This window comes from Aquarana catesbeiana, linkage group LG05 (assembly GCF_042186555.1).
Source record: "Aquarana catesbeiana isolate 2022-GZ linkage group LG05, ASM4218655v1, whole genome shotgun sequence".
NCBI classification, from domain to species: domain Eukaryota; kingdom Metazoa; phylum Chordata; class Amphibia; order Anura; family Ranidae; genus Aquarana; species Aquarana catesbeiana.
In genome coordinates this window covers 628,860,803-628,874,303 of record NC_133328.1, presented here as the reverse complement: position 1 = coordinate 628,874,303, position 13,501 = coordinate 628,860,803, and the positions used below count along the sequence as shown (strand labels likewise).

At 41.3% G+C, this 13,501-nt stretch overlaps 1 protein-coding gene across 1 annotated transcript in view; it reads right to left on the bottom strand.

Moving 5' to 3' along the window:
* DENND3 (DENN domain containing 3) overlaps positions 1 to 13,501 on the bottom strand; it is a 129,814-nt gene that overhangs the window by 47,522 nt on the left and 68,791 nt on the right. The window contains exons 5-8 of the mRNA XM_073632302.1: positions 13,258 to 13,369; positions 8,144 to 8,263; positions 2,575 to 2,793; positions 157 to 281 (exon numbers count right to left, since the gene is read on the bottom strand). Coding sequence (XP_073488403.1) covers positions 157 to 281; positions 2,575 to 2,793; positions 8,144 to 8,263; positions 13,258 to 13,369 — 576 coding nt within the window. The remainder of the gene's footprint in view (positions 1 to 156; positions 282 to 2,574; positions 2,794 to 8,143; positions 8,264 to 13,257; positions 13,370 to 13,501) is intronic.

Here is a 13,501-nt window from a genome sequence, read left to right as displayed (position 1 = left end):
ATCTACAAGGTCTGCAGATTGGACTTTTTTGTTTTTCTACATATTGGAGCTTGGGTGATCTCCGTTGTCTGCTTTGCACCTGAAGGATCCAGTTTCTTGCTGTCCTGATCAGCTTGTGTGCGTACATCTACAGTTTTATACATTTTAATGGTGTACCTGCATATGAACATCTCAGCAGCTTCTACAGGAATATCTGCGACATCGATCTCCTCCTCATCTTCGTTCAGGACGAAGGAGATGTTCCCATGATCAATGTTTATTAAGACCAAATCTTCAGCTTCCTAAAAGGAAAGACAACAGGAAACATCAGTAACAGTCCCGGGTGACAATACTGATACAACAAACCGCACGTCACCCGGCAAGATTCACTTTTTTTTTTTTTACTTTCAAAAAGACATGAAATAGTAACCATAATTTCATGTTTTAATCTGTCCTTCAGCCTCCACTTCAGTCTTGCCCAGTTTTACAGGTTCCTCACCTGTACTGAAACGGCTTACTCTGATTTCACTGCACACTGTGAGCTTCTCACAATGTGCATTATAAGCTGCAGCAAGTCACATCCCATCTCATTTCCTGGATGGAGGACACCCAGCATCATCTTGCCCTTTGCTCTTCAGGCTGACTGTCCCTGGCCCTCAACTGGCATTCATTGGATTTCAGTTCTTTCAATAATGGAAGTTCAACATCACATACCTTGGGATGTCTGCAATGCAAGTGCAATCTGCCTAGGAACACCCACCCCTCCAGAATGATATCCACCCATCAAATCATTTTTGTATTTGCATAACTCCTCCCAAGAGGCAGTCTATTGTTTTCATTTGGTCTAAGTGCTCTTTAGAGGAGACTGTGATGTTTTCAGGAAGCTATGTACAGCACCCCGCTGCCATGATCTGCCTGCACTGCACACAGAATGAGAGACCCGGTGATGACATAATTGGGTTTAAAAGGAGATATGGCTTTAGCCAAATCATATGAAGCCTTGTATTATATTAATGAATACAAGGCTTCCTCTGCCTTTTCACCTCAGCCAGGCAATCTATTTAAGAACATTGCTTAGCATGATGTCCCATGCTGAGGATACATTATTAAACATCCCGCAACACAACTAGCAGCCACCACTCCTGCAGATGCTAGCTTTGTGACAGTGCCATCAGATACAGTGATAGGCAAGCAATCAGCATGGTTCTCAATCACTTTATCGATATGAGAGCCAATTATAGTGATCACATTGATCACATGACTGTGTTTACAAACAAATCAGTGCCAGCTAGCTCTAATGTTATGACCTCCAGCTGTAAGAGGCAAGAGAGGCACACATAGCATATGTCCATCTGCTGCCATTCACAGAAGCCTTTGTATCTTGTGAACTCATTCACAAAATACAATGGCTTCTGTGAATGGGCAGAAAGAGGGGAGGGCAGCATAACAGTTCCCACGACTCTGCTCTTGAAGGAACTGAGAACATTCATAGGAGTAGTGTCGGAGCTCTTTAAGTTCTACAAGGGGGTAAGCACCTCGTTAGACTTAAAGCAGTTGTAAAGGCAAAAGGGTTTTTTATCTTATGCATTCTTATGCATTCTATGCATTAAGATAAAAAACGTGTGTGTAGCAGGCCCCCCAACACCCCCTACAATTTACTCTAAACCCCTTCTCTATCCAGGGATGTCCACGATTCCCTCGGCCGTCCGGGACTCTCCTCCTGATTGGCTGTGGCGCCATTGGCCCCTGCGGCTGTCAAAGTCAGTTAGCCAATCAGGGGAGAGAGGGGGCGGGCCGGGGTTCCATGTCTGAATGGATACACGGAGATCTGACTCGGCTCGGGTGCCCCCATAGCAAGCTGCTGGTCTATGGGGGGCACTCGTCAGGAGGGAGGGGCCAGGAGCAGCGAAGAGGGACCCGAGAGGAGGAGGATCCGGGCTGCTCTGTGCAAATCCACTGCAACAGAGCATGTAAGTATAACATGTTTGTTGTTTTTTTTAATTTTTTTTAAAGCGAGACTTTACAATCACTTTAACTCATGGTATGCCTGCAGTTTTTACAAAGTAGCTGAATTCCTGGAATTCAGCTTTAAACTGTTTTTCTCGTCCCCTAGGCCCTAAACGAGCATTTAAACCCTGTAGGGCGAGGTCAGCCCCACTGAAAGGGAGGACTTATACTTTCTCTGGAGTTGGGCTTTCAGTCCTATTTGCTTATAACACTTTACACCATCAAATAAGTCAGCCTAATCTGTTGACAGTCTCAATCTTTACCTGTCCAATGACTCAAGGTCTATTTTATACCAGTCATGCAGAGAAAATCATTTTGTGTTGATTGGTGTATACCGATAAAATGTGGCGACACAGCTCTGCCAGTCACACTTGTTCATCTGGTTTCACCAATGTAAACATCCCTATGAATGTGATTTTGTAAAGTAATGTGTGTAATCTTAAGATTCGTGGGAGTTACAGGGGCCTAAAGCATCAAAAATTTGACTTGCGCCACAAAACCAACTACTGCATATTCCATGAAACTACAACTTTTGTAAGAAGACGTTTCCTTATCCAGTAAAACAACTTTGAAATATTTCACACCCACCATGCGCACTTCCTTGTAGTGATCCAGGTGACAGCCCATAAGGAATGAGGTTGGCGCCATAATAAAATCCAGCATATGTCGGGATAGGATGGGCACAAAGGTGTGCTGCCACTTGATGGGGTGGAGGTAGATCATGAAACACTCGGCCAGAAGCGTCAGCAAGGCCCAGTCCGAAGAGAAAAAGACAATCTTGCACTCTGTCAGAATACAAGCCATGATCTAGAAAGGAAATTGGTAGAAAAACAACTTGCCGATCAGGCTTTTTCTGGAACTTTTTGTTTACAAGTGTAAATCAGTATTTTTTGCTAGAAAATTACACACATATTATTATTATACAGGATTTATATAGCGCCAACAGTTTGCGCAGCGCTTTACAACACACACACACACACATACATATATATATATATATATACACATATACACACACACACACACACACACACATACATACATACATATATATATATATATATATATATATATATATATATATATACACATATATATATATATATATATATATATATATATATATATATATATATATATATATATATATACACACACACACACACACATACATACACACACACACATATATACACACACACACACATACGTATTATATATACACACACTCACACACATATATATTAATTTAATATATATTAATTAATAATTTAAAAAATGGCGATCGTTGCAATTTCTTATGTCACGTATTTGCACAGCGGTTTTGCAAACGCAATTTGTTTTGGATGAAATGCACTTTAGTGAATTGAAACCAAAGAATAAACAAAAAACACAATATATACCCCAGTTTTTTTGTAAAATGTGAAAGATGATGCTACACCGAGTAAATAGATACCCAACATAACTTAAAGGCTTAAAAATTGCGCACCCTTGTTAGAGGTCGACCGATATATCGGCCGGCCGATATATCGGCCGATATTTGGCGTTTTTTACTTAATCGGCATCGGCCGATTGTGCTGATAAAAAAGGCCGATTATAACTTCAGCCGTGACTTGCAAATGACTTCTGTAATAGAAGTTAATGCAAGTTTCCCTAAGTTATCTGTGGAGAGGATTCTCCCCTCCTCTGGGCAGCCTGCCAAGTCTGATAAGAAGATACATTTGTATCTCTTTCAGGTTCTTTTTATCAATAGACTGAACTCCGTGGAGAAGTTCTCAGTTTAACCATTTAAAGACTAAATCTTTTCTGACACTTGTTGCTTACAAGTAAAAATCCTGTATTTTCTGCTAGAAAATCACTTAGAACCCCCACACATTATATATATTTTTTTAGCAGAGACCCTAGGGAATAAAATGGTGATTGTTGCAATATTTTATGTCACACGGTATTTGCGCAGCGGTCTTTCAAACGCAATTTAAAAAAAAAAAATACAGTAATGAATTGAAAAAAAAAAAAAATAAGCAGTAAAGTTAGCCCATTTTTTTTCGTCCAAAAGTTTTGATTACCTGTTTTTGTGTATTTATTATTTAAGATAGTTTTTTTTTTTTTTTTTAAGGTTTTTTTTTCTAAATTATACATACAAGTGAACTGATTGAAGGTTTGTTTTGTTTAATGTTTAAATGAAAAAAAATTTCTGTATTACTTAAGGCTGCTTTCACACTGGAGCGGGCAGGCGTTGATGGTAAAACGCTGCTAGTTTTAGCGGCGCTTTACCGTCATTTTAGAGGCGCTATTCGGCTGCTAGCGGGGCGCTTATAACCCAGCTAGCGGCCGAGGAAGGGGTTAAATGCGCCCCTGAAGCGCCGCTGCCAAAACGCTTTGCAGGCGCTTCGGCAGCGGTGCGCATTCATTTCAATGGGCAGGAGTGGTGGAGCAGCAGTATACACCGCTCCAAAGATGCCGTTTGCAGGACTTTTTTTTACATCCTGCCAGCGCATCGCCTCAGTGTGAAAGCACTCGGGATATCACACTGAGACTGCAGGGGAGCCGTTTTGCAGGCAGTTTACAGGTGCTATTTTTAGCCCAAAAGCGCCTGAAAAACGCCCCAGTGTGAAAGGGGTCTAACTGTTAGATTTTATGAGATGAAGGGAAAAAAGAAAGGAAAAAAAAAATCGGCCAAATATATCGGCCCAAAAAAATCGGCATCACATATCGGCCATCGGCCACCGCGATTTCTAAATATCGGCATCGGCATCGGCCAGAGAAAAACCCATATCGGTCGACCTCTAACCCTTGTGGATTGGCGGCAAACTACGGTACTTAAAAATCTCCATAGGCGACTCTTTGAACACCTTTTACATGTTACCTATTTAGAGTTACAGAGGAGGTCTGGTGCTAAAATTATTGCTCTTGCTGTAACGTTCGCAGCGATACCTCACATGTGTTGTGTGAACACAGTTTACACATGCGTGCATGACTTACATACGTGTTAGCTTCTGTGAGCAAGCACGGAGGGATGGGGGGGCACTTGAAATTTTTTTTTTCTTATCTATTTTACCTTTTATTTTTACACTGTCCCTTTCATTTTATTTTTTTTTTATTACTTGTAAATGTAAACATCCCTTGTAATAGAAGGAGGACAGGTCCTCTTTATGAAGAGATCTGGGGTCAAAAGACACAAAATCTCTTCTTTACCTTTGTTTTAAAAAAAAGTTATTTCAATCTTTTGCTTTAAAAAAAAAAAAAAAAAAACTTGTTTACTTCGACCCTGGACCAGAAGTAATATCATGACATCGGTCCGGTCCTCCAAGGCCATAGAGCCTATCAAAGCAGATCTACTCTTCAATCGCCTGTGTGACCAGTTGGCGGCACCGTCGGATCGTTCGTCGGGCGAGCCGGCGGAAACGGGAAGACAGAAACACTGGAGAGGGGGCAGCGGGATTGGGGGAACATCCCCTCCCGCCGCTTCTGAAAGCGTCCCAGCAACTAGCAACTCATGAGCAGCTCAGAACACTTTCAAGAGAAAAGTAGAAAAAATTATCCGCACTCCGGTTGTTGCTCTTAAAATTTCTTCATTTTATTGAATAGCCACAGTGAACAAACGCAGATTAAGTCAGTTGACGCATTTCAGCCTATAAGGCCTTAGTCATAACCAACTAAGGCCTTATAGGCTGAAACGCGTCAACAATAAAAATGAAGAAATCTTAAGAGCAACAACCGGAGTGCGGATCATTTTTTCTACATTACTTAACTCAGCCAGCGACAGTGGATCGAGCACCTGGGAGCTCTGCTATCTATGTGGTGTATGGGTAGTAGCACTGACTTTTCTGTTTATACTTTGGACTTTCAAGAGAAAGCCAGCCACCAGCTGAAAAAAACAATAACGGGGTTATGGATGATGTTTTCATCCATAATCTCAGTAAAGCACTTGCAATCCGCAACGTATTGTGGTTGACAAGTGGTTAAGGAAAGGTTCATCCATCTCAATACTGATAATTCACTTCCAAGTGGAGGGTGGTGGGCTGAGTCACTTATGGATTTCCTATACCTTGTAGGGTGTAACCCCTTTACCGCTACTCCTATAAGGTTAAATGTTGGTTTTACACACACTCCTGGCTACTATGTGTGTATATCTCACAAGCCAACTGTCGGCTTTCAGATGAACTACGCTTTCATGGACCCCTTAAAAGTGCAACAATCCCCTTCACCCACATCTGTTCATTGATCTCCTCTACCTAGTGATAACCCAAAAGCAACATATATAAAACACCAGTTCTGATTTTGGCTGTCACTTTCCCCATCCGTTGTGCCTGGGAAAGAAGCTAATAGGAGTATGATCTGCATTCCATTAGCTTTAATGGGGGGTAGGTGAGACATCAAGGACCTAATAGACCCCTGATGTCTCATTAAAGTGTTACTAAACCCAAGACCCTGCATTCACTATATCTGGTCTCCCACAGTACACAGAATATGGAAATGCAATTTGGACTTTGATGGTACCATACAAAAAACTTGTAATAACAAAGATTGGTATAAAAAATAAAAAATGTTTCTTAAAACTTATTACAATCACAATTTAAAATGCATAGATTTAAAAGAAGGAAGACAAAGCAAAAAGGCTCTATATGGTCACAAATGATGTGACACTAGAATGGTTATACCATATGAAAACAGTTCGCTCGACATGTTTCGCAGAAGGAGTTGCCGCTTCTTCAGGAGCTTGTTTTGGTGTATGTATACATATAAAGCTATAGAGCGATTATCAATGTCAAATTACAAATCAAAAGAGAAAACGCATTATTCATATAAAAAACAAGCTCCTGAAGAAGCGGTAACTCCTTCTGCGAAACATGTCGAGCAAACTGTTTTCATATAGGTATAACCATTCTAGTGTCACATCAACTGAGACCATATAAAGCCTTTTTGCTTTGTCTTCCTTCTTTTAAACCTAGGCGTTTAAAATTGTGATTGTAATTTGTAATAACATTTTTTTTTTTTTTTTTTTTATACCAATTACAAATTACAATCACAATTTAAAATACATAGATTTAAAAGAAGGAAGACAAAATAAAAGGGCTTAATATGGTCACAACTGATGTGACACTAAAATGGGTTATGCCATATGAAAACAGTTTGCTCGACATGTTTCGCAGAAGGAGTCACCGCTTCTTCAGGAGCTTGTTCCTCACATGAAGACTAATGCGGAACAATGTATACATGCACAAAAACAAGCTCCTGAAGAAGCGGCAACTCCTTCTGCGAAACATGTCGAGTGAACTGTTTTCATATGGTATAACCATTCTAGTGTCACATCAATTGCGACCATATAGAGCCTTTTTGCTTTGTCTTCCTTCTTTTAAATCCATGTATTTTAAATTGTGATTGTAATAAGTTTTAAAAAACATTTTTTATACCAATCTTTGTTATCCCAAGCTTTTTGTATGGTACTATCAAAGTCCATTTCAGCCTCCCCTAAAAAAAACTTCTTCTCTATCTTGTTGGGAAGAAGGTAGCCCCTTTTTTTTCAGACATCATTACAAATGTTGGCACTTCTCTTAATGGAAATGCAATTATTTTAGTAAATATAAACTGCTAAATACCTTTTTCACATCAGTGGTATATAGTAATCTTGTGACTTCTATCAGTGTCTGGTTAAAGCCTGTAGGAAGAATTTTTGTTCTCCTCTGACCATCCTATAAGGATGCAAGACCCCTGACCCTCTGTCTGGATAGTGCTGATGGGCCCTGTGCTAACCACATGCACCCTCCCAAAAAAACAAAAAACAAAACAAACAACTCCCTAGCACTATACACCAAACTGAGCATGTGCAGAGTGCCTCTAAGGCTCTGTTCTATCAAGAGATGGATTGGGGACAGTGGAAAAAGGGGAGGATCAGAGAAGACACGATCAGTCTTTTTACACAATGCGAAACGTTAACCCAGTGAGTAGAACAAGCATGCTCTACTGCACACGGATTTTACGGTTGTGGGTTTAGTAACATTTTAAGAGTAAAAAAAAAAAAGTGATTAACTGGTGTTGAATTGTAAAAAAATTAAGATGGAAAGTGCGTTACAACCAGTCGTACTGCAGACTTTATTCTCCCAGTAAGTGGAAATCACGTATATTCAGTGTTCATGTCACACCTGGCCAGAATTACCTGTAAGACCTGTTTGGGGGTGAAGCAGAGGAAAGGAAGGTGAAGGTCCAAATCGATTATGGGACTTTCGGGGTCCTCTCGGGATGGGAAGAAGATCTGAAGCGGCTTCATATTGAACACCTACGGAGAAAGATGTGTCAGTGGTTTTCATATCCAAATATAATCAAGTAAAAAGGTGAAGGCAGATACCCCCGAATCTTTACCCCAGGGTTATCTAAAGAGAACCAGTCATCTGTGTATCATCTGAGGATAGTCACTTCACTAGGTATTTGTCAGGGTTTACAACCACTTTAAAACTTTTTTCTTTTGGTAGAAGGCATCTACAGTGCTTTGAAAAAGTATTCACACCCCTTGAAATTTTCCACATTTTGTCATGTTACAACCAAAAACGTAAATGTATTTTATTGGGATTTTATGTGATAGACCAACACAAAGTGGCACATAATTGTGAAGTGGAAGAAAAATGATAAATGGTTTTCAATTTTTTTGTACAAATAAATATGTGAAAAGTGTGGGGGGCATTTGTATTCAGCACCATTTACTCTGATATCCCTAACTAAAATCTAGTGCAAAAAATTGCCTTTAGAAGCCACCTAATTAGTAAATAGAGTCCACCAGTGTGTAATTTAATCTCAGTATAAATACAGCTGTTCTGTGAAGCCCTCAGCGTTTTTTTTTTGAGAATCTTAGTGAACAAACAGCATCAGCAAAGCCAAGGAACACACCAGACAGGTCAGGGATAAAGTTGTGGAGAAGTATAAAGCAGGGTTAGGTTTGAAATAAATGTCCCAAGCTTTGAACATCTCACGGAGCACTGTTCAATCCATCATCCGAAAATTGAAAGAGTATGGCACAACTGCAAACCTACCGAGACATGGCCGTCCACCTAAACTGACCGGCCGGGCAAGGAGAACATTCATCAGAGAAGTGGCCAAGAGGCCCATGGTAACTCTGGAGGAGCTGCAAAGATCCACAGCTCAGGTGGGAGAATCTGTCCACAGGACAACTATTAGTCGTGTACTCCACAAATCTGATCTTTATGGAAGAGTGGCAAGAAGAAAGTCGTAAGAAGTCCTGTTTGCGAGAAGTCATGTGGGGGACACAGCAAACATGTGGAAGAAGGTGCTCTGATCAGATTGGTCAAATTGAACTTTTTGGCCTAAAAGCAAAACGCTATGTGTGGCGGAAAACTAACACTGCACATCACCCTGAACACACCATCCCCACTGTAAAACATGGTGGTGGCAGCATCAGGTTGTGGGGATATTTTTCTTCAGCAGGGACAGGGAAGCTGGTCAGAGTTGATGGGAAGATGGATGGAGCCAAATACAGGGCAATCTTAGAAGAAAATCTGTTAGAGTCTGCAAAAGACTTGAGACTGAGGCAGAGGTTCACCTTCCAGCAGGACAACGACCCTAAACATACAGCCAGAGCTACAATGGAATGGTTTAGATCAAAGTATATTCTTGTGTTAGAATGGCCCAGTCACAGTCCAGACCTAAATCCAATTGAGAATCTGTGGCAACACTTGAAAATTGCTGTTCACAGACACTCTCCATCCAATCTGACAGAGCTTGAGATATTTTGCAAAGAAGAATGGGCAAAAATGTCCCTCTCCAGATGTGCAAAGCTGGTAGAGACATCCCCAAAAAGACTGTAATCGTAGTGAAAGGCGGTTCTACAAAGTATTGACTCAGGGGGACTGAATACAAACGGAAAACACATTTTCACATATTTATTTGTAAAAAATGTTGAAAACCATTTATCATTTTCCTTCCACTTCACAATTGTGTGCCACTTTGTGTTGGTCTATCACATAAAATCCCAATAAAATACATTGACGAAATGTGGAAAATTTCAAAGGGGTATGAATACTTTTTCAAGGCACTGTATGCATTTGCGGGGCAGGTGTGCCACTGCACTTGTAATCACCCGGCTTGCTCACTGCACGCTTCCAGCATACCAACTGAGCTATCACTGACAGCTCCTGGTCTCTGTTTGCAATTGGGTGCCAGCAGGATGGGCTCCTGATCATGTGACCACCAGGAAAACCCAACCACAGCGATTGCGATCAGAAAGAGGCTTTCACCTCCTGGCATGAACACCCATTTAAAGGGCCAATCAGGAGGTGGGCATGAGGGTTATGGCTATCCCATCATACCTGCATACACCAAATCCCCCCCCCCGGCTTCTTAGTGATGTATGCAGATATCCTGGAATGACCATACTGTGTGCTGCTGGCTGCATCTGTCCGTTTGATATATGTGACATGTTTCTGGTTTTGGCCTGAGCATGCTGACTGTTGATTTAACACGCGATTCATTCCTCAACTCTTGTTAGTACTTTTTAAGTGTATTTAATAAAAAAAACAACTCCACATTTCACAAGGATAAGATTCTTTGTCAATTTTTTTATTTTTTTTTACCTCTTTACAAACCTAAAAATAGATCTGTCAACCTCCTGAGCAACAGAAAACGAGGGCATGGTGAAAGAATGTACAAAACGATAACCACATAGCAGGACAATCCAGAAATACAGGTAAGCTGAAGGCTCCATCTATCTCATTCTCCTACCAGACTTCCTCAACCTTTATACCCCAGAGGAACCCTTGAAATAATTATTAGGTCTCAGGGAACCCCCTGCTAAAATAAGGTCACTGGGGGTTAGTGGGAAAAAAAAAATATGCCTTGACCTTGGTGGTCAGGGAAGAATGCCCCCCCTATACAGAAATGGTCAGAATGCCACCTTTCCAGACAGCTAAGAAGATCATTAACCACTTGCCCTTCAGAAGGTTTTCCCCCTTCACGACCAGGCCGCCTGACAATTGCGTGGTCGTGCGACGCTCTAATTAAATTTACATCCTTTTTTCCCCCCACAGGTAGAGCTTTCTTTTGGTGGTACAGTGGAACCTTGGATTACGAGCATAATCCGTTCCAGGAGTATGCTCGTAATCCAAAGTACTCGCATATCAAAGCGAGTTTCCCTATTGGAGTCAATGGAAAAGAAAATAATTTGTTCCGCATTGACTTCAATGGCATGCAATACCGCATGCGGCCAGAGGCGGGGGGGGGGGGGGGGGGGGGGGCCGGAGAGCCTCGGAAACAGCCGGAAAGGCCCGAGGACAGCTATGCTGACTTTGGAAAGGCTCGGGAACTAAGTATTTCCAAGCATTTCCTAACCGCTCCGAACGGCGACGATCGGCGCAGTTCGGCTACGGCGCCCCCCCCCCCACCTCAGGCCAAACGCGGTACTGCACACCGATTTGGCCTGAATCCTGTTCGTTTTGCGAGACAACACTCGCAAACCGAGTTAGGATTTTTTCAAAATACAGTGCTCTGTTGCGAAACGCTCGTTAACCGAGTTACTTGCAATCCGAGGTTCCACTGTATTTTTTGCACTATAAACACAAAAAAAAAACAAAAAACAACAATTGTGAAGAAAAAAAACAAAACCAATTTTTTTACTTTCTGCTATAAAACCCATCCAATAAAAAAAAAAAAATCTAATTTCTTCAAAAATTTAGGCCAATATGTATTCTGCTGCATATTTTTGGTAAAAAAAAATCCCAATAGGCGTATGTTGATTGATTTGCCCAAAAGTTATCGCATCCACAAACTGTGGGATATTTTTTATTTATTTTTTTTACTAGTAATGGCGGCAATCAGCGAGGGTCTGCAATATTGCGGTGGACAAATCGGACACTGACAGTTTGTGGAAACCAGTGACAACAATACAGTGATCAGTGCTAAAAAAAAATATGCACTGTCACTGTACTAATGACACTGGCTAGGAAGGGGGTAACATCAGGCGGTATACTGTGGGGGAGGTGGTTTTACTAAGGGAAGGCAGAGATCTGTGTCCCTGCTTTGCAAGAACACAGGATCAATTCCTTCCCTCCTCACACAAGGCAGATCGCGGTTCTGCCTGTGTACTGAATTATCGGTGGGTGCAGGTGGAAATCGAGCCTGTGGTACCTGCCGCTGGGCTCCCGCTGTGTGTGACCACAGTGGGAGCGGGTCAAAGGCAGCGCGCGCGCGTGCCCCAGACCCGGAAGTCTCAGATCATGTCCCGGGAATGTGATCTGGCACAGAGCAGCCACCTTGCCACAGTATATATATATATATATATATATATATATATATATATATATATATAAGGTGGGTAGTCCGCAAGTGATTAATATCATGTTACTGGCTCTGCCAAGTGGTATTGGACCCAAAACTCTCCAGGCACCATCAGATTGGAGGTCAAATCGGCAACAACACAAAGAACTCTTAGCAACCTCTTGAGGTACCCTAGATGAGACCTTTCATATAATACTGTTAAGGAAATTATAAATTCTGTATATAATTGTAATCTATTTTGTATACTTTCCCTATGTATTGCACAATGCACTCACTGTGCACACGTCATTAATGTTTTCATTACAGGTTTGTATTGTTTCTCGAGTCCTGATAAGAATTAGCCTGCCTATGTTACGCCCCTTGTTACAATAAAAGTACAATTGTAATATTAATGTGATACCTAGGTAATCATGTAAAAAAAAATTTGAACCACTAATCAATATGAGGATAGGTGTTGCCTATCTAAAACATTTACAGAACAAATACTAAGTCACGTTGACCAATAGACAGACCCAACAGGCAGCAGGGTAGGGGCCAAAGGGGGGAAATTTTACGGATATTATCTTCAGTCGCCCATATATTCTTCTCTATGCAATGAAGGCAAATCATGGCTGGTGGGAGGGGCCAGCAGAGTGCTGTACTTAGCTTCCCGAAAACAGGAAGCTGTGGTAACAGACAAATGTGATGCTGAGAATTCGTGATGGAAAGAACGGAAATCCAATGAATGAAAGAGGCAGCTCAACCGCATGCTTTTTACAGCTTTCTTGGCCGCTCGTGGGAATGAGCCCATAGACTCAGATTGGTTTTCATAAGCAACACAGACAGATCTTATTACAAACAATTTTAAGGCCGCCCCGAATGTATATATTTTAAAGCTGCCCTAATGTCTATTTGGAATCTTTACCATTACATACTGATGAGAAGAGACTGCTCCCTGTAAAGTATAGGGGAAAAAAATGTATTTGACATTCCAGCCTCTAAAAGCATTACCAGGTGGAGGGGCCCCGGCGGCGGATTTGGTATCAGTGACAGCTTGGCCGCAAATTCCTTTATTCGCTCGTCAAGGTCGGACTCTTTACATGATTTCAGCTGCAATAGAAAACTGGAAAAGCAAAACAGAAAAAAATAAATAAACAAACATGTGAAAGGTACATAAAGTTGTGAATGAAAAAAAATAAAAAACTAAAAAAAGTCCTGGGGGTGGACAACCCGCTAAATTCCAAACCCTGTCAGG